Source organism: Ranitomeya imitator, chromosome 10 (assembly GCF_032444005.1).
Source record: "Ranitomeya imitator isolate aRanImi1 chromosome 10, aRanImi1.pri, whole genome shotgun sequence".
In the NCBI taxonomy this organism is placed as follows: domain Eukaryota; kingdom Metazoa; phylum Chordata; class Amphibia; order Anura; family Dendrobatidae; genus Ranitomeya; species Ranitomeya imitator.
In genome coordinates, this window is record NC_091291.1 from 93,629,884 (window position 1) to 93,650,757 (window position 20,874).

The following is a 20,874-nucleotide window of genomic DNA, read 5'->3' on the forward strand; positions in this document are numbered from 1 at the left end:
TCCCTGATTGTAGGCTGGCTGCCTCATCGGTATTAATGCACCTGTTATATTGCCATCTGAACTTGGGTCCGCTGCACCTTGATAGTGCAATTGGTCAGTGGCCGTGACAGGTAAAGTACCTTTTACTTTTGCCTGTGTACTGGTGGTTTTTTTTGTGTTTTTTTTTTCACATTTTGCTCCTGTTCATGATGGATTCGATATGGGACAACGAGATTTGGTGAGACCAAACCATTTTTTTTTACTGAGCACTGTTAAGCATGCGCACTTTAATCTTTGGTTATTTGTTTCACTAACATGGATGGTCCAGATTTAATTTTAATGGTTATCAATAAAGGTTATATTTTATCTTTAATTAGTTATATTGTATTGATACCACGAGGGTAATTCATTAGTGGACAATCAAACCACTAAAGCTGATTTAGCAGTGGGATTCTGCATAATCTCTCTGGTGCCATCCTTCACAGTGAGTATTTGCTGTTTGTCTTAATTGGGGTCCTAATTGATTAAGCTGGGGTTGTTCAATAGTGGTAAAACCCCTTTAAATGCTTGCATTTAAGTTCTTTAATAACCTTCAAGAGATAACAGGTGTCCTAAAAGTGGGCATAATATTATGAGCTTTTTCCAAGATTGGTTTGTCCAATTTGTTACAGGAGCCCAATACCAGGACCCCCTTGTAATTTATGAGGGAACATGATACCACTGTAATGAGACATTCCACACTGGTTGTTGATTTCTTTTTAATTGTATCAAATCATTTTAGGAGTTAATACATACGCATCAGGGTCGACCGGCTCTCTTAGCTTTTTTAGACTCTTCTGTGCTGTTGCTTTTAAAATTTCGAGTATGTTCTCAAAGTATTTCTCTTCACTAAAGTTCAACTGTGAAAAGAGAGAGAAAAAAATCTGTTTCATGCATTAGATGTATCCCTCTTGATCTGTGTATTTTATGAAGCCATTATATTTGTCAGGCTGACTTTCAATACTATTCAACTTGTGAAAGCATTGCAATTATGCTGACCTTCCATCTCCTGTATAAGCATTTTATGAAAGCGCTCAGAGCTGTCACAAGTACTGTTCAAGTTACTGCAAATCAAAGGAACTCCTGCCAGATGTCTGTGACCTGAAGAAGATGACTTGAACTGTGGGAGTCAAAACCAATGACACTTAGAGCTATTTTAAAATGTGCGACAGTGAAGAGCTGCCTTTCTTTCCCGAGTCGTTATGTCACAATTACAACTCATTTCAACCCTTAAATGTATCTGCTAAAGAAAACAGAAAATGGGGAGAACATACTAACAAGCAGACACAGAACTAAAGCTGTCATTATCTACAGAGGACTGCCAATTTAACATGTAGCGGCACAAGAACAGCGGTACAAATCGCGTTAGGGGCCCAGCTGTGACCCCAACACACCAAGTCATCTCCGATATCTTTAATATTTGTGTGACTTTCATATTAAGGAAAAAGAACGATAATATCCCAAGCATGTTTTGCAAAACCAATCTTCATAGTTTGAGTTCCTAGACCCGGTGTCCAATGGTTTTGCAATCGTGAACCTACAATCCAATGGTTTGTGGTTTATTTTCCCTGGTGGCTTGTGATCTCACAATCACTGCTATCCAGCATATAAGCAAGTACTACCATATGCAAAATTCTCATTCCAATTCTGAGAATGCACAGTTGCAGAAAACCAGAGAGGCTGTCCTTTGCCAGTTGGACAGTCCTGCAGACCACGTTTGCCGGCGCTATTTCCCACCCACTGCTCAGTCTTGTGGTTTAGCATCATTGTTATGTCTGCACTTACTGAAGCTGATTCCTGGTCCAATTTATCATTTTGATCTTCCAGAATATAGTCTGGATAACCAATTTGCTCCTTAATTGACAGCGCCTGTAAAATATCAAGTGCAAGAACAATGTGAGGATACCATTCATAATTGCAGAAGTTCTGAACCCATCGGTTCCTACTGCTCAATAAGCTACCCATTGCAAATATCATATGGAGAAGTCCGACTGTACGTTAGAGTTTCATCCAGAAAAATGTGACCATTTTTTACTCACTCGTCATCCATATGCAGTCCGTATTTTTACAGTGGCAGCTATTAATCATTTATCAGACCATTTACAGTTTCCTATCTTACAGAATTGCAATGTGTGATGCGGATGCTATACTGTGGGTCCATATGAAATCCAAATTTTTTTATGCACCCATAGACTTAAACGGCTGAGTCTCATCCAATTCACTGAGGAAGCTAGTGCATGCTGTAATATTTTTCATAGATTTGTTCAGTGCAGAAAATAGCTCATCAATCATATGTGACCAACTGCTGTCCGTTTTTTTCACAGTGAGCATTCGAAACAAAAATTTGGTCATGTGTACGAACTCTAATAAAGCCTTTTTTTTAGAGGAATTATTATTAATCTCAGTAAGATTTGAGATAAAGTAGTTATTGTAGATAGTTTCAGCATCAGTGCAGCAAAGGTATAACGGGGCCACTATTCACCTTATGCGTCTGATACAGAGCTCTAAAAACATGGCATAGACCAAACAAATAATAGAATTATTTTTGCAGCCACGTCTAGGTGGAGATTATTATCTACCTTTCATACATTGAATTTGAAGGGTAACTAAACTTATAAACTCGATCGAATGTGAAAAACTACTCAGATTACCCTTTTAGTGCAAACAGAGTGATGTACAGCCTCATGGGAAAGGCTACAGGTCTGTAAACGGCTTTGCCCAAGGATATGCAAAGCAATTCTTCAGATTAGTTTGAGCAATTGTTAGATCTCTAGACCCACTGATCAATACTACTAAACTGGGGCTAAAATATATATAAAATAGATCAAATATTTAGCTACAAAAACATCTTGTGGTAACCTCTTTATGGCACCAGTAGCAAGATTATGGATCTTTACTGTAAAAGCAGTGAGACTATGGAACTTTCTGCCAATGTTGTAATAGTTAATTCACTATAAAAGTACAAGCAGGGCATGAATGTGTAACACCCCAGGTAAACAGTTGTTACAGAGATGTTTCCTTCCTTTTGGGGAGGGCGATATCATGTGTGGAGGCAAGAAGGATTTTCTTTACCAGGTAAGCACACACATGCAACACCTTCTTAATCCAGGCCATGAGGGGGAGCTCAGGACCTTGATCCAGGTGAGCTTTCCCAGCTTTCCCAGTGTCCTGGTCTGGAGGAGGAGTTAGTTGGTCCAGGGAGACCAAGCAAGACAGTTGTTCCAGGGAAACCTAGGAGAAGGAAGTCTGAGAGAGCAGACAGTGGAGCCGTGCAGCCAGGACTGTGCTGCAGCTCCTGGGAAGAGAAGAACCTGAAATGTTGCTGCATGCAGTGGAGAATTGAGGAAAAGAGCACAGGAGAGGAACAGGGCTCAGAGGGGAACTGTGACCAGGCACCCTCTGAGCCAAAGTGCAGAAACCAGGTACCGGGAGCCTGAGCCTTTTGTGGGACTTTAAGACACATAGCAGAACCAGAGGGCACTAGACTACACATTAACTGCCCGCACCAAGCCTTAGGTACAGCAGTACTCTAAGAGCCCGGGTCATGGTAGAGACCCTATAAAAAGGCTCAAACTGCCTACTGTGCAGGCAACTGTCCCAGGACAGGAGAGAGAGAGGATTCCTTGCCAGCAAGCTACAAGCAGCAGGGACCTTGTCATCTTAGCACAAGTAGGAAAGGCTTACGGACCTCACCTGGGAGAGGGATCACTTTTGCCTCCCAGCTGGCCGGACCACATCACCATCCGTGCCTGGTACCCTGGACTGTGGACTACTACCACCAGTAAACCAGGTAAAGACTTTCCAACTTGCGTCCTCCACTTATTCGTCGGCATACAACACCCTTGCCACACACCTTGGGAGCCCTGGGGACCCCGCTTCACCTGTGGAAAGCATCACCATCCAGCCGCCATACCATCACCCAAGAGGACCCCTTTAAGCAGCGTCGGTCCCTACTGACCGAGAACCACAGGTGGCATCATGAAAATAGGCTTTATTCACAATACCCCTTAAAAGACCATTCCCCTTTAACCCCTTTACCCCCAAGGGTGGTTTGCACGTTAATGACCAGGCCAATTTTTACAATTCTGACCACTGTCCCTTTATGAGGTTATAACTCCGAAACGCTTCAACGGATCCTGGTGATTCTGACATTGTTTTCTCGTGACATATTGTACTTCATGATAGTGGTAAAATTTATTTGATAGTACCTGCGTTTATTTGTGAAAAAAACGGAAATTTGGCGAAAATTTTGAAAATTTCGCAATTTTCAAACTTTGAATTTTTATGCAATTAAATCACAGAGATATGTCACACAAAATACTTAATAAGTAACATTTCCCACATGTCTCCTTTACATCAGCATAATTTTGGAACCAATTTTTTTTTTTGTTAGGGAGTTATAAGGGTTAAAAGTTGACCAGCAATTTCTCATTTTTACAACACCATTTTTTTTTAGGGACCACGTCTCATTTGAAGTCATTTTGAGGGGTCTATATGATAGAAAATGCCCAAGTGTGACACCATTCTAAAAACTGCACCCCTCAAGGTGCTCAAAACCACATTCAAGAAGTTTATTAACCCTTCAGGTGTTTAATAGGAATTTTTGGAATGTTTAAATAAAAATGAACATTTAACTTTTTTACACAAAAAATTTACTTCAGCTCCAATTTGTTTTATTTTACCAAGGGTAACAGGAGAAATTGGACCCAAAAAGTTGTTGTCCAATTTGTCCTGAGTACGCTGATACCCCATATGTGGCAGTAAACCACTGTTTGGGCGCATGGGAGAGCTCGGAAGGGAAGGAGCGCTATTTGACTTTTCAATGCAAAATTGACAGGAATTGAGATGGGACGCCATGTTGCGTTTGGAGAGCCACTGATGTGCCTAAACATTGAAACCCCCCACAAGTGACACCATTTTGGAAAGTAGACCCCCTAAGGAACTTATCTGGATGTGTGGTGAGCACTTTGACCCACCAAGTGCTTCACAGAAGTTTATAATGCAGAACCGTAAAAATAAAAAATCATATTTTTTCACAAAAATTATATTTTTGCCCCCAATTTTTTATTTTTCCAAGGGTAAGAGAAGAAATTGGACCTCAAAAGTTGTTGTCCAATTTGTCCTGAGTACGCTGATACCCCATATGTGGCAGTAAACCACTGTTTGGGCGTATGGGAGAGCTCGGAAGGGAAGGAGCGCAGTTTGACTTTTCAATGCAAAATTGACAGAAATTGAGATGGGACGCCATGTTGCGTTTGGAGAGCCACTGATGTGCCTAAACATTGAAACCCCCCACAAGTGACACCATTTTTGAAAGTAGACCCCCTAAGGAACTTATCTAGAGGTGTGGTGAGCACTTTGACCCACCAAGTGCTTCACAGAAGTTTATAATGCAGAACCGTAAAAATAAAAAATCATATTTTTTCACAAAAATTATATTTTTGCCCCAATTTTTTATTTTTCCAAGGGTAAGAGAAGAAATTGGACCTCAAAAGTTGTTGTCCAATTTGTCCCGAGTACGCTGATACCCCATATGTGGCAATAAACCACTGTTTGGGCGCATGGGAGAGCTCGGAAGGGAAGGAGCGCCGTTTGACTTTTCAATGCAAAATTGACAGGAATTGAGATGGGACGCCATGTTGCGTTTGGAGAGCCACTGATGTGCCTAAACATTGAAACCCCCCACAAGTGACACCATTTTGGAAAGTAGACCCCCTAAGGAACTTATCTGGATGTGTGGTGAGCACTTTGACCCACCAAGGGCTTCACAGAAGTTTATAATGCAGAGCAATAAAAATAAAACAAAATTTTTTTACCACAAAAATTATTTTTTAGCCCCCAGTTTTGTATTTTCCCTAGGGTAACAGGAGAAATTGGACCACAAAAGTTGTTGTCCAATTTGTCCTGAGTACGCTGATACCCCATATGTGGGGGGGAACCACCGTTTGGGCGCATGGGAGGGTTCGGAAGGGAAGGAGCGCCATTTGGAATGCAGACTTAGATGGAATGGTCTGCAGGCGTCACATTGCGTTTGCAGAACCCCTAATGTACCTAAACAGTAGAAACCCCCCACAAGTGACACCATTTTGGAAAGTAGACCCCCTAAGGAACTCATCTTGATGTGTTGTGAGAGCTTTGAACCCCCAAGTATTTCACTACAGTTTATAACGCAGAGCCATGCAAATAAAAAATATTTTTTTTTCCACAAAAATTATATTTTAGCCCCCAGTTTTGTATTTTTCCAAGGTTAGCAGGAGAAATTGGACCCTAAATGTTGTTGTCCAATTTGTCCTGAGTATGCTGATACCCGATATGTGGGGGGGAACCACCGTTTGGGCGCATGGGAGGGCTCGGAAGGGAAGGAGCATCATTTGGAATGCAGACTTAGATGGATTGGTCTGCAGGCGTCACATTGCATTTGCAGAGCCCCTAATGTACCTAAACAGTAGAAATCCCCCACAAGTGACCCCATATTGGAAACTAGACCCCTCAATGAACTTATCTAGATGTGTTGTGAGAACTTTGAACCCCCAAGTGTTTCACTACAGTTTATAACGCAGAGCCGTGAAAATAAAAAATCTTTTTGTTTTCCCACAAAAATTATTTTTTAGCCCCCAGTTTTGTATTTTCCCAAGGGTAACAGGAGAAATTGGTCCACAAAAGTTGTTGTCCAATTTGTCCTGAGTACGCTGATACCCCATATGTTGGGGTAAACCCCTGTTTGGGCACACAGGAGAGCTCGGAAGGGAAGGAGCACTGTTTTACTTTTTCAACGCAGAATTGGCTGGAATTGAGATCGGACGCCATGTCGTGTTTGGAGAGCCCCTGATGTGCCGAAACAGTGGAAACCCCCCAATTATAACTGAAACCCTAATGTAAACACACCCCTAACCCTAATTCCAACGGTAACCCTAACCACACCTCTAACCCTGACACACCCCTAACCCTAATCCCAACCCTATTCCCAACTGTAAATGTAATCTAAACCCTAACCCTAACTTTAGCCCCAACCCTAACTGTAGCCCCAACCCTAACCCTAACCCTAGCCCTAACCCTAGCCCTAACCCTAGCCCTAGCCCTAGCCCTAACCCTAGCCCTAGCCCTAACCCTAGCCCTAACCCTAGCCCTAACCCTAGCCCTAACCCTAGCCCTAACCCTAGCCCTAACCCTAACCCTAGCCCTAGCCCTAACCCTAGCCCTAACCCTAGCCCTAGCCCTAACCCTAGCCCTAACCCTAGCCCTAGCCCTAACCCTAGCCCTAACCCTAGCCCTAATGGGAAAATGGAAATAAATACATTTTTTTTTATTTTTCCCTAACTAAGGGGGTGATGAAGGGGGGTTTGATTTACTTTTATAGCGAGTTTTTTAGCGGATTTTTATGATTGGCAGCCGTCACACACTGAAAGACCCTTTTTATTGCAAAAAATATTTTTTGCAATACCACATTTTGAGAGCTATAATTTTTCCATATTTTGGTCCACAGAGTCATGTGAGGTCTTGTTTTTTGCGGGACGAGTTGACGTTTTTATTGAAAACATTTTTGGGCACGTGACATTTTTTTATCGCTTTTTATTCCGATTTTTGTGAGGAAGAATGACCAAAAGCCAGCTATTCATGAATTTCTATTGGGGGAGGCGTTTATACCGTTCCGCGTTTGGTAAAATTGATAAATCAGTTTTATTCTTCGGGTCAGTACGATTACAGCGATACCTCATTTATATCATTTTTTATGGTTTGGTGCTTTTATACGATAAAAACTATTTTACAGAAAAAATAATTATTTTTGCATCGCTTTATTCTCAGGACTATAACTTTTTTATTTTTTTGCTGATGATGCTGTATGGCGGCTCGTTTATTGCGCGACAATATGACGCTTTCAGCGGTACCATGGTTATTTATATCTGTCCTTTTGATCGCGTGTTATTCCACTTTTTGTTCGGCGGTATGATAATAAAGCGTTGTTTTTTGCCTCGTTTTTTTTTTTTTTTTCTTACGGTGTTTACTGAAGGGGTTAACTAGTGGGACAGTTTTATAGGTCGGGTCGTTATGGACGCGGCGATACTAAATATGTGTACTTTTATTGTTTTTTTTTTTTTATTTAGATGAAGAAATGTATTTATGGGAATAATATTTATTTTTTTTTTTTCATTATTTTGGAATATTTTTTTTTATTTTTTTTACACATTTGGAAATTTTTTTTTTTACTTTTTTACTTTGTCCCAGGGGGGGACATCACAGATCAGTGATCTGACAGTTTGCACAGCACTCTGTCAGATCACTGATCTGACATGCAGCGCTGCAGCCTTCACAGTGCCTGCTCTGAGCAGGCTCTGTGAAGCCACCTCCCTCCCTGCAGGACCCGGATCCGCGGCCATCTTGGATCCGGGGCTCGAGCAGGGAGGGAGGTGAGGAGACCCTCGCAGCAACGCGATCACATCGCGTTGCTGCGGGGGGCTCAGGGAAGCCCGCAGGGAGCCCCCTCCCTGCGCGGTGCTTCCCTGCACCGCCGGCACATCGCGATCATCTTTGATCGCGGTGTGCCAGGGGTTAATGTGCCGGGGGCGGTCCGTGACCGCTCCTGGCACATAGTGCCGGATGTCAGCTGCGATAAGCAGCTGACACCCGGCCGCGATCGGCCGCGCTCCCCCCGTGAGCGCGGCCGATCGGCTATGACGTACTATCCCGTCCAGGGTCAGATAAGCCCAGGGCACCTCGACGGGATAGTACGTCTAAGGTCACAGAGGGGTTAATTGGGCGCCCAGGGCCACGGACCGGGTCGCAGCCACCATGACATCCCCTTTAAGACCGGATCCGACACAGAGTCCCCCATGGCCCTGATTGAGCATTCCAAATGCCTTTCCTGATACATTTAATATTAAAGGCTATGAGTACTGTGATATGATGTTGATCCAGGGAACTAGTCTGATTGTCAGATGTGGAGTTGGGAAGGAATTTTCCCCATAATAAGGGGCCATTAACATCTGCCCATATGGATTTTAACTTCCTCTGGATTAACATGTTAGGTTACAGGTTGAACTCAATGTACTTGTGTCTTCTTTCAACCTGAAAACTATGAAACTTTAATTCCAGTGTGTGTGTACCTCTATATTAGAAAAAAAACAGGCTATAGAGATGTGTGAAGAAATAAATCCGTGCAGAATGTTGGACCTAAAGACGACATGGAGGTAAAAGGTTGAGATTCACTTTAAGTGTGATTTAGAGGAGATAATCAGTAATTATTTGCATTCCCCAAGATTCATCATTATTTCAGGAATGTAAATGTTGTAAAGGAGGAGCTGTTTTCTTTTCTTGTTTTGATATTGTCAGTTTATGAGAATTTCCAAAGCAAGACCTGTTGTGAAGCTAAAGCAGTGCAAGCCAGGAGGAGACCACACAGCAGGAGATGCAGAATGTGCTCACCCATCATTGTCTCAGTAATTAAACATTGGAATTCTTGATATGAGATTTAATCAATCCTCTAGTCATGACTTAAAAGCTTGTTTTTTAAAGGGGCTGTCCATTTTAAAATGTTTTTTTCCATAGGGTTGAAGACATAAAATAACAAACCTGCTGACGTGACTTGACTCTTGTGAAATGGCCACAGTGTGAATGTGCTCCAACACATTGCACGTACACCAACTTATGATTTGCCTAACTTCTTGGGTTTTGCTGTAGTTTTTTGTACTTTGTACAAACAGGGGTGTGGCTCCCTCTTTTCATCGATATAGCTTACCATAGGCAGTGTGACGCTAAAGCGTGGAATAAGTGGACCCTCTGGACAGTGGCAACAAACCCCTCACGGACGAGCTGACCAGATGAACCACCCCCTATACAGGGAGAGTTAGGGGCAGGCCTGTGAGGGACTATCGCCACGGGAGCTGGGGGGCCAGGACAGAAAAGAAGGAATACTAGGCTGACGGGAGTGACAGTGGCTATGACCCAATAGGAAACACAGGAGATGCAAGGACACAGAGACTGGCAGGAGTACCACAGAGACACAGGAGCTGACAGGCACACCACAGGGATTCAGGACTCAGTGGGATACTGCGGAAGCAGGAACAAGGCAGGAGCACAGGAACGGATGGGGTATAGGAGAGACGGAGAGACTGGCAGGAACAAGGCAGGAACACAGGAGCGGACGGGGTACAGGAGAGATGGAGAGACTGGCAGGAACAAGGCAGGAACGGATGGGTTACAGGAGAGACGGAGAGACTGGCAGGAACAAGACAGGAACGGATGGGGTACAGGAGAGACAGAGAGACTGGCAGGAACAAGGCAGGAATGGATGGGTTACATGAGAGACGGAGAGACTGGCAGGAACAAGGCAGGAACACAGGAACGGACGGAGCGCTGGAGAAACGGAGAAAGAAACCAAAAGTCAGAGAGCACAAAAAATGCACAGAGACCATGGGCAGCCTAGGGAAATAGAGTACACAAACGACCATAGGCACAGGAGAGAGGAAGAGGTGGGTATATATAGCAGCGCTGCGCATTACCTCCCGGTCAGAGTCCTCCAGGATGATAGAGAGGACAGAGCAGGAAGCGCAGGAGGGAAGCTGATCCTGGCGTGCACGCAGGGGGTGGGAGCGGACGCCGAAAGGAAGACGCTGCAGAGGAGGAGCCGCACCGGGACGCCGAGGACAGGTAAGTATGAGAGGACACGGAGAGTGGTGGCGGCAGCAGCGACGTGACAGGCAGGTGTCTGAACAGGTTGGACTGGGTCCTGCTCTGCCCTTATCTATATTGAGATCGGCTGGCACTACATGAGGTTTCAATATTAGAGATAGTACCATCCCAATTGGAGTACAACTTGTCATGGTGGGATGGTTTTTACATTTTTTTAATCAAAATAATGTTAACTAAGAAACCTTTATTATTTTTTACAGTATGTACTACTACTACTCTTTACCTACATCAGAGTATATGCTCCTTTTATTTTTATTCTTGAATTTTGTCTGTGACATCACCTTTGCAGCCTATCAATAAGCGTGCGCCCCTAAAGAAGCTAAGACTGAAACGCGCGTCGGGGTTAAGGGATTCAGGACTCTTATGTGGATGCCATTCTATGGTAAAAACAAATCATTTCAAACCTTTGTTTATGCTTGTTGACTACACATGGCATTCATTTATCACTAATGTTTATGAACCCCACTTTATTACCTTAGTCGATACTTATACAGTATACTGGTATTATAAAGGTTAAAATTATGCTTGTTTCATAACAAATTATATTTATGAATTAATTGATTCTTGCATCATTCTGCATCCATTTTTGGTAAGGGGAATCTCAATGTATCTATTTTTTTCTGCTTTCAATGTGATTAATAAACTTACACCTTTATTATTCTCTTTGTTTGCACACTTTTTGATCTGAACTCTTCTTATCAATGGTCATTATGTATTTATGCTTTTTGAAGGGTTACCCTCCCATTACTTAAGTTATTTTTTTGGACAGTTATGTTTACTTATTAGGCTGTGTAGTGTTCCAATAAAATCAGTGGTTTATGAGCAGGAGATTATCACAACAGGACTAGGTGTCTTGTGCCTCTGGGTCAACTGCAATGTAACTCTGCCTCCACCACTGAACTAGGTGCTTTCGGTCAATTCAGAGTGTTCACAGTACACCAATAAGTGGTGTGGGTAGAGTTATACATAGCTTAACATTCAAAGTACTGCTAGTTCTGCAGCAGAGAAAACAGTAATTTTATCAATACAACACCAGGCAGACCAGCAAGTGATATATTATCTTTGCCCCTACAACATGCTGCTCTCAGATTACATAGCAAAAACTTGGTGACAGATTCCCTTTAAACCCTTCATGACTTACGATGTATAGGTAGTGTCACTATTTTTGATGTGGGTTATGGCGTTATCCCACATCTTTCCCGGAACATGACAGCTAATTTAATCAGCTGTCATGTGCACCTAACAGCCGATGGTGGAATCGAGATCCACCCACGGCTGCTAACATATTAAATGCCGCGGTCAATCACTATCATGAGTGCGCCAGAAGCGCCTCACAAATCCCACCCATCGGCGCCCCTCTCACATACTTGCAGGGTGCCGATGGGTTGGTATGACAGCCTGAGGTTTGCAGAATACCTCCATGCTTATCATTGCAGATATCCTATAAATGCTGGGCCATGGCCAACATTCATATGAGATGATGATTTTTGCTGCACATAGCATGGCTTCATCCCTGCTATGTGTAGTACAAGCAATCTTCCAATCGCAGCTTCACATCTCTTAACCCCTTAAGCCCCAAGGGTGGTTTGCACGTTAATGACCGGGCCAATTTTTACAATTCTGACCACTGTCCCTTTATGAGGTTATAACTCTGGAACGCTTTAACGGATCTTGGCGATTCTGACAATGTTTTCTCGTGACATATTGTACTTCATGGTAGTGGTAAAATTTATTCGATATAACTTGCGTTTATTTGTGAAAAAAACGGAAATTTGGTGAAAATTAGGAAAATTTCGCAATTTTCCAACTTTGAATTTTTATGCAATTAAATCACAGAGATATGTCACACAAAATACTTAATAAGTAACATTTCCCACATGTCTACTTTACATCAGCACAATTTTTTTTTGTTAGGGAGTTATAAGGGTTAAAAGTTGACCAGCAATTTCTCATTTCTACAACACCATTTTTTTTTAGGGACCACATCTCATTTGAAGTAATTTTGAGGGGTCTATATGATAGAAAATACCCAAGTGTGATACCATTCTAAAAACTACACCCCTAAAGGTGCTCAAAACCATATTCAAGAAGTTTATTAACCCTTCTGGTGCTTCACAGGAATTTTTTGAATGTTTAAATAAAAATGAACATTTAACTTTTTTTCACAAAAAATTTAATTCAGCTCCAATTTGTTTTATTTTACCAAGGGTAACAGGAGAAAATGGACCCCAAACATTGTTGTACAATTTGTCTTGAGTACGCCAATACCCCACATGTGGGGGTAAACCACTGTTTGGGCGCATGGCAGAGCTCGGAAGCGAAGGAGCGCCATTTGACTTTTCAATGCAAAATTGACTGGAATTGAGATGGGACGCCATGTTGCGTTTGGAGAGCCCCTGATGTGCCTAAACATTGAAACCCCCACAAGTGACACCATTTTGGAAAGTAGACCCCCTAAGGAACTTATCTAGAGGTGTGGTGAGCACTTTGACCCACCAAGTGCTTCACAGAAGTTTATAATGTAGAACCGTAAAAATAAAAAATCATATTTTTTCACAAAAATTATCTTTTCGCCCCCAATTTTTTATTTTCCCAAGGGTAAGAGAAGAAATTGGACCCCAAAAGTTGTTGTACAATTTGTCCTGAGTACGCTGATACCCCTTATGTGCGGGAAAACCACTGTTTGGGCGAATGGGAGAGCTCGGAAGGGAAGGAGCGCCGTTTGACTTTTCAATGCAAAATTGACATGAATTGAGATTGGACGCCATGTTGCGTTTGGAGAGCCACTGATGTGCCTAAACATTGGAACCCCCCACAAGTGACACCATTTTGGAAAGTAGACCCCCTAAGGAACTTATCTAGAGGTGTGGTGAGCATTTTGACCCACCAAGTGCTTCACAGAAGTTTATAATGCAGAGCCGTAAAAATAAAACAAAAAATTTTTCCCACAAAAATTATTTTTTTAGCCCCCAGTTTTGTATTTTCCCGAGGGTAACAGGAGAAAGTGGACCCCAAAATTTGTTGCCCAATTTGTCCTGAGTGCGATGATACACTATATGTGGGGGGAACCACTGTTTTGGCGCATGGGAGGGTTCGGAAGGGAAGGAGTGCCATTTGAATGCAGACTTAGATGGAATGGTCTGCAGGTGTCACATTGCGTTTGCAGAGCCCCTAATGTACCTAAACAGTAGAAACCCCCCACAAGTGACACCATTTTGGAAACTAGACCCCCTAAGGAACTTATCTACATGTGTCGTGAGCGCTTTGAACCCCCAAGTGTTTCACTACAGTTTGTAACGCAGAGCCGTGAAAATTAAAAAAAAAATCTTTCCCCCCAAAATTATTTTTTAGCCCCCAGTTTTGTATTTTCCCGAGGGTAAGAGGAGAAATTTGACCCCAAAAGTTGTTGTCCAATTTGTCCTGAGTACGCTGATACCCCATATGTGGGGGGAACCACCGTTTGGGCGCATGGGAGGGCTCGGAAGGGAAGGAGTGCCATTTGGAATGCAGACTTAGATGGAATGGTCTGCAGGCGTCACATTGCGTTTGCAGAACCCCTAATGTACCTAAACAGTAGAAATCCCCCACAAGTGACCCCATATTGGAAACTAGACTCCCCATGGAACTTATCTAGATGTGTTGTGAGAACTTTGAACCCCCAAGTGTTTCACTACAGTTTATAACGCAGAGCTGTGAAAATAAAAAATCTTTTTTTTTTCCCACAAAAATTATTTTTTAGCCCCCAGTTTTGTATTTTCCCAAGGGTAACAGGAGAAATTTGACCCCAAAAGTTGTTGTCCTATTTGTCCTGAGTACACTGATACCCCATATGTTGGGGTAAACCCCTGTTTGGGCACACGGGAGAGCTCGGAAGGGAAGAAGCACTGTTTTACTTTTTCAACGCAGAATTGGCTGGAATTGAGATCAGACGCCATGTCGCGTTTGGAGAACCCCTGATGTGCCTAAACAGTGGAAACCCCCCAATTATAACTGAAACCCTAATCCAAACACACCCCTAACCCTAATCCCAACAGTAACCCTAACCACACCTCTAACCCTGACACACCCCTAACCCTAATCCCAACCCTATTCCCAACTGTAAATGTAATCTAAACCCTAACCGTAACTTTAGCCCCAACCCTAACTGTAGCCTTAACCCTAGCCCTAACCCTAGCCCTAACCCTAGCCCTAACCCTAGCCCTAGCCCTAACCCTAGCCCTAACCCTAGCCCTAACCCTAGCCCTAACCCTAGCCCTAACCCTAACCCTAGCCCTAACCTTAACCCTAGCCCTAACCTAATGGAAAAATGGAAATAAATACATTTTTTTAATTTTTCCCTAACTAAGGGGGTGATGAAGGGGGATTTAATTTACTTTTATAGCGGGTTTTTTAGCGGATTTTTATGATTGGCAGCTGTCACACACTGAAAGACGCTTTTTATTGCAAAAAATATTTTTTGCGTTACCACATTTTGAGAGCTATAATTTTTCCATATTTTGGTTCACAGAGTCATGTGAGGTCTTGTTTTTTGCGGGACGAGTTGACGTTTTTATTGGTAACATTTTCGGGCACGTTACATTTTTTGATCGCTTTTTATTCCGATTTTTGTGAGGCAGAATGACCAAAAATCAGCTATTCATGAATTTCTTTTGGGGGAGGCGTTTATACCGTTCCGCGTTTGGTAAAATTGATAAAGCAGTTTTATTCTTCGGGTCAGTACGATTACAGCGACACCTCATTTATATCATTTTTTTATGTTTTGGCGCTTTTATACGATAAAAACTATTTTATAGAAAAATTTTTGCATCGCTTTATTCTCAGGACTATAACTTTTTTATTTTTTTGCTGATGATGCTGTATGGCGGCTCGTTTTTTGCGGGACAAGATGACGCTTTCAGCGGTATCATGTTTATTTATATCTGTCTTTTTGATCGCGTGTTGTTCCACTTTTTGTTCGGCGGTATGATAATAAAGCGTTTTTTTTTGTTTTGTTTTTTCTTACGGTGTTTACTGAAGGGGTTAACTAGTGGGCCAGTTTTATAGGTCGGGTCGTTACGGACACGGCGATACTAAATATGTGTACTTTTATTGTTTTTTTTTCTATTTAGATAAAGAAATGTATTTATGGGAATAATATATATATTTTTTTTCATTATTTTGGAATATTTTTTTTTATTTTTTTTTACACATTTGAAATTTTTTTTTTAACTTTTTTACATTGTCCCAGGTGGGGACATCACAGATCAGTGATCTGACAGTTTGCACAGCACTCTGTCAGATCACTGATCTGACATGCAGCGCTGCAGCCTTCAAAGTGACTGCTCTAAGCAGGCTTCTGTGAAGACACCTCCCTCCCTGCAGGACCCGGATCCGCGGCCATCTTGGATCCGGGCCTGGAAGGAACAGGGAGGGAGGTAAGACCCTCGCAGCAACGCGATCACATCGCGTTGCTGCGGGGGGCTCAGGGAAGCCCCGCAGGGAGCCCCCTCCCTGCGGGAAGCTTCCCTATACCGCCGGCACATCGCGATCATGTTTGATCGCGGTGTGCCGGGGGTTAATGTGCCAGGAGCGGTCCGTGACCGCTCCTGGCACATAGTGCCGGATGTCAGCTGCGATAGGCAGCTGACACCCGGCCGCGATCGGCCGCGCTCCCCCCGTGAGCGCGGCCGATCACATATGACGTACTATCCCGTCACTGGGAATTAAGTCCCAGGGCACCTCGACGGGATAGTACGTCATATGGGATAAAGGGGTTAAGGGGACTATTAATGCCAGTAAAAGTAAAAAAAAGTTTTAAAAAACATTACAAATATTTAAAAAAAAAAATATTCAAATCAATCAAAAGGGGGTTTTGACCAATTAAAAAAACAATAATTAAAAAAAACAAACACATATTTGGTATAATAAAACTCAATACAATGCAATGGTACAATAAAATGCAATAACAGTACAAAACATTGTATCTACCCAAAAGTAGTATTAATAAAAACAGCTTGGCACACCAAAATTAAGCTCTTATTCAGCCCCAGATCCTGAAAAATGTAGATGCTACGGGTCTCGGAAAATGGCGCCATTTCTTTTCCTACAAACTATGGAATTTTCTTTCACCACTTAGATAACAGAGAACCTATACATGTTTGGTATCTGCAAACTCATAATTACCTGTTGGAGAATCATAATGGCAGGTAAGTTTTAGCAATTAGTGAGCATGGTAAATAATAAAAAAAAAAAAAACTATTGTGGAATTGCACTTTTTTTGCAATTTCACCACACTTGGAATTTTATTTCCTGTTTTTCAGTAAACTATATGGTAACATCAATAGTGTCATTTAAAAGTACAACTCATCCTGCAAAAAACAAGCCCTCACACGGCCATATTGACAGAAAAGTAAAACAATTATTGCTCTGGGAAGAAGGGGAGCAATAAGCAAAAAAAACACAAAAACGTAAAATCCCTAGGTCGTGAAGGGGTTAAACTAGGTCTTCTATATTACGCCTATCATGGATGGCCTATGTAGACAGTTTGACAAAGATCAATCTAGTAGGCCATTGCTCTATTTTTTTTTAACATCCTGCTGATGTGTCAAACTGCCATTATTGGCACCTTTATTTACAGGCCTAATGATATACACTGAATATCAGATCCATTATGCTCTTTCATAAACCATTTATCTTTTGATTTATGGATCCATTTTGATTTTTTCATAACTTTTGCTGACGTAATGGTCTATCACGAGATACAACAAAACATCAAAGGACAATAGGAGAAAAAAAAGTGAGAACAGTGACTTAGAAGACTAAAGCTACTGTGCTCGTGAAAATGATCATGTAGACCTAGTTATTAAAGGTTGATTGAAGCTTTCTGTGATACTGTACACGTGATCATTTAGAAGATACTGACTGACCTTATCTCTTGCCTTTTCTTTTGATGTCCCATCCATCCACTGTAATTCATCCAAAGTCTCAATAAAAACTTCACGGACTTTATTTATGAGGTCGCTAATCTAGAACATTATGAGAAGAAACAATATGAATGAATGTATATCCACATCGGTCTGTATAAATTAATATATAAATCTACCTTCCTTTTTAAATTTCACAAACAATCAGAACAAGATAACGATGATTTTACCCCACCTCAGAGTTTCCTAATCTTTGTATTAGTCAGAAGTTACCCAATCCCACCAGCAGTACTCTAAACACACTTGAATGTTTAAGTGGGGTTTTCTGGAACTACTAAAGTAATGATCTATAATGATCTATCTTTAGGACAGACCATTAATATAAGGGTATGCGTGTATGTTAAGTATTTGCTTACAGAAATTTTTGCAAAGTTTCTGCATCTCTTGGCAGCAACAATGCGCAAGTTTTTGCTGCGTTTTTGCCTCATTTTTGTATGTGTTTTTTGCCTGCGTTTTTATACAGCAATGAATGCTTTTTTTGAGCTAAAGATATTTTTAAAACAAAAGAAAATGTTTTATGATGTAATTTCCTGGTTCAACACCTCCTTTTTCATTATGATGAAGTGGCATCAGGGTGACGGGATTAGGGATTGGTGTCAGCAGCTGTCGCTGACACCAAGCCCTACGTTTAGTAATGAAGATCTGTGAGCCAGAGTTAAATAAATACACGCACACATTGTAACCAGCCTTTGTAGGAGCGTTAACAGAATTAACCTACATAGGCTGTACCCAAACAGCAACTGGCAGAAATCAGCGTGCACAGCGATACCTGTTAATTTTTTAAAAATAAATAGAAATAAAACATTGTGTAGGCTCTCACGTCATTTTCATAACCAGCAGAGGGAAAGCCAATGGCTGGGGGCTGATGTTAATATTCTAGGAAGGAGCCAATTGTCATAAAGGTTTCCAGACTATTAATACAGTATCAGCTCACAGCTGTTTGCTTATCCTTTACTGGTAGTTTACAGGGGGACCCCAGAAATAAATTGACGTAGGGTCTCTCTGTAAAATATAACCAGTAAAGGCTAGGCAGATAGCTGTGGGCTGATATTAATAGCCTCGGAAGGGGCTATAGATATTGTCCCCCTCCCAGACTAAAAACTTCAGCTCTCCGCTGCCCCAGAAATGCCGCATCCATAAGATTTACCAACTCTTGCACTTAATATCTCTTTTCCCATTTGCCCTGGTGCGGTGGCAAGTGGGGTGATGTTTGGGAGGGGGAGTTGATGTCACCATTATATTGACAGGTGACATCAAGCCTCAAGCCCAGAGGTTAGTAATGGAGAAGCGTCTATAAGACACTCCCAATACTAACCCCGTAGTGATATTATAGAAAAAAACACACTCAGACGAAAGTCCTTTATTTGAAATAAAGACAAAGACTCTTTTATTGAATCCAAATTAAACTATACTTATGTCATCGCCCAATTCACTGAAGCCATTGTCTTCTGTGACAGAATTAAAATAATAAATCACAATATTCCTCACCTGTCCACTGAGAGTAATACATAATGTCCCATGACAATCCTGATGACTTTGAGAGCAGTCAATGATGTGACTGCTCTCAAGGACAGTCGGCTACACAATAACACAGGAGGTAACCACTCCTGCAGTGTATAGTGTTAAGCTACAGTTTTTTTAATGTTCACCTGAGAGAATCAGCCCTGGTGATCTCACGTACGGCACCACCGCTGCATGAGAATGTTCTCACGCAGTGGTGGTGCCGTACGTGAGATCACTGGAGCTCATCTGCTGATGAACTCGTGTGACCTCTCTGACGGCAGCTCAGAATGAAACACTGATTGAACAATGGAAATCCTGTCAGTGTGTAGCCAGAGGCCGGTTAGAGCAGTCGCATTTTTTTTTAAGTTTGAGCCCAGATGCCGGATGATGAGAGACTACATCTCCAAACAGCGGCACCTGCTTTCACCGTTATCAGTAACAGAAGACATAGCCTCATGGAAGTAGTACTCTCTCATCAGCTGACATCTGCTGACCTGTGGTAACCTTATGACCGCAGGTCACAGTATCTCTGGGGGGCCCCGCTGACATCTGACAGCATGACCCCGCAGCGCTCTGACCGACAGTAACAACCTTACTGGCAGTAACGTTACCGCCAATCAGAACTGCCGGTGTTTATCGTGCTGTCACAAAGATGACAGCTTGGGAAACTACATAGGAAGTTCGTAAAAACTCAGCAAATGTGCAAACATTTTTATTCCTGCATGTTTGCTTTGGATTTGACTTACTCAATTTAAGTTAATGGGTGAAAAACACTAAAAATCCACACAAAGAATTTACATGCTGCAGAAAAAAATGCATTGCAAATACTCATAGGAAAAGTACTGATCATATGCACAGCACTTAGGGATTCTCAGTGAATTAGCTGGCTTAAGGTTTCCCTAGCGTTTTTGGTTCATTTTCGCATGGAACAACAGCTGCAAAAATGCACACAAAACTCAGCACTGTACTTTTAGTCATCTCTGTACCTGCTAATGCAGCTCAGCACCATTCTGAGTGGCTCCTTTGAACAGTGGATCTGCAGGTGTACTACAAGCCTACTTCCACTCATTGGATATAGCTGGCCTAACATTGTAGGCCAACTATCAATTTAGTAGTTCTGTAAGATACCTTTAAATAACCACATGCTTAGGATATCTAACCCTACCTAGGAGATTCTTACTCCATTCCAGAGTTTCTTAACTTTCTCAGGAGTTTCCTAACCTTCCCAGGAGCTTTGTAACTTCAGCAGAAATCCTTATTATCTTGTACAGTTATTTTTTAATCAATAATGAAACATACAGTTGTGCTCAAAAGTTTACATACTCTTGCAGTATTTTCGCTTTCTTGGCCTTTTTTCAGAGAATATGAATGATCACACCAAAACTTTTTCTCTACTCATGGTTAGTAGTTGGTTGAAGCCATTTATTGTAAACTACTGTGTTTTCTCTTTTTAAATCATAATGAAAACTAGGGTTGAGCGACTTTTACTTTTATAGGATCGGGTCGGGTTTCACGAAACCCGACTTTTTCAAAAGTCGGGTCGAGTGAAATCGGCCGATCCTATAAAAAAGTCGGGGTCGGGGTCGGCCGAAACACGAAACCCAATGCAGTGCATTGGGTTTCCAATGGTTCCCAGGGTCTGAAGGAGAGGAAACTCTCCTTCAGGCCCTGGGATCCATATTTAAGTGTAAAATAAAGAATTAAA

The 20,874-nt window shown here is 42.0% G+C and overlaps 1 protein-coding gene across 2 annotated transcripts in view; it reads right to left on the reverse strand.

Moving 5' to 3' along the window:
- The window catches only part of MMEL1 (membrane metalloendopeptidase like 1), a 469,687-nt gene that overhangs the window by 41,848 nt on the left and 406,965 nt on the right, over positions 1–20,874 (reverse strand). For both annotated transcript variants that reach the window (XM_069742373.1, XM_069742374.1), the window contains exons 14-16: positions 17,610–17,708; positions 1,804–1,887; positions 775–878 (exon numbers count right to left, since the gene is read on the reverse strand). In XM_069742373.1, coding sequence (XP_069598474.1) covers positions 775–878; positions 1,804–1,887; positions 17,610–17,708 — 287 coding nt within the window. The remainder of the gene's footprint in view (positions 1–774; positions 879–1,803; positions 1,888–17,609; positions 17,709–20,874) is intronic.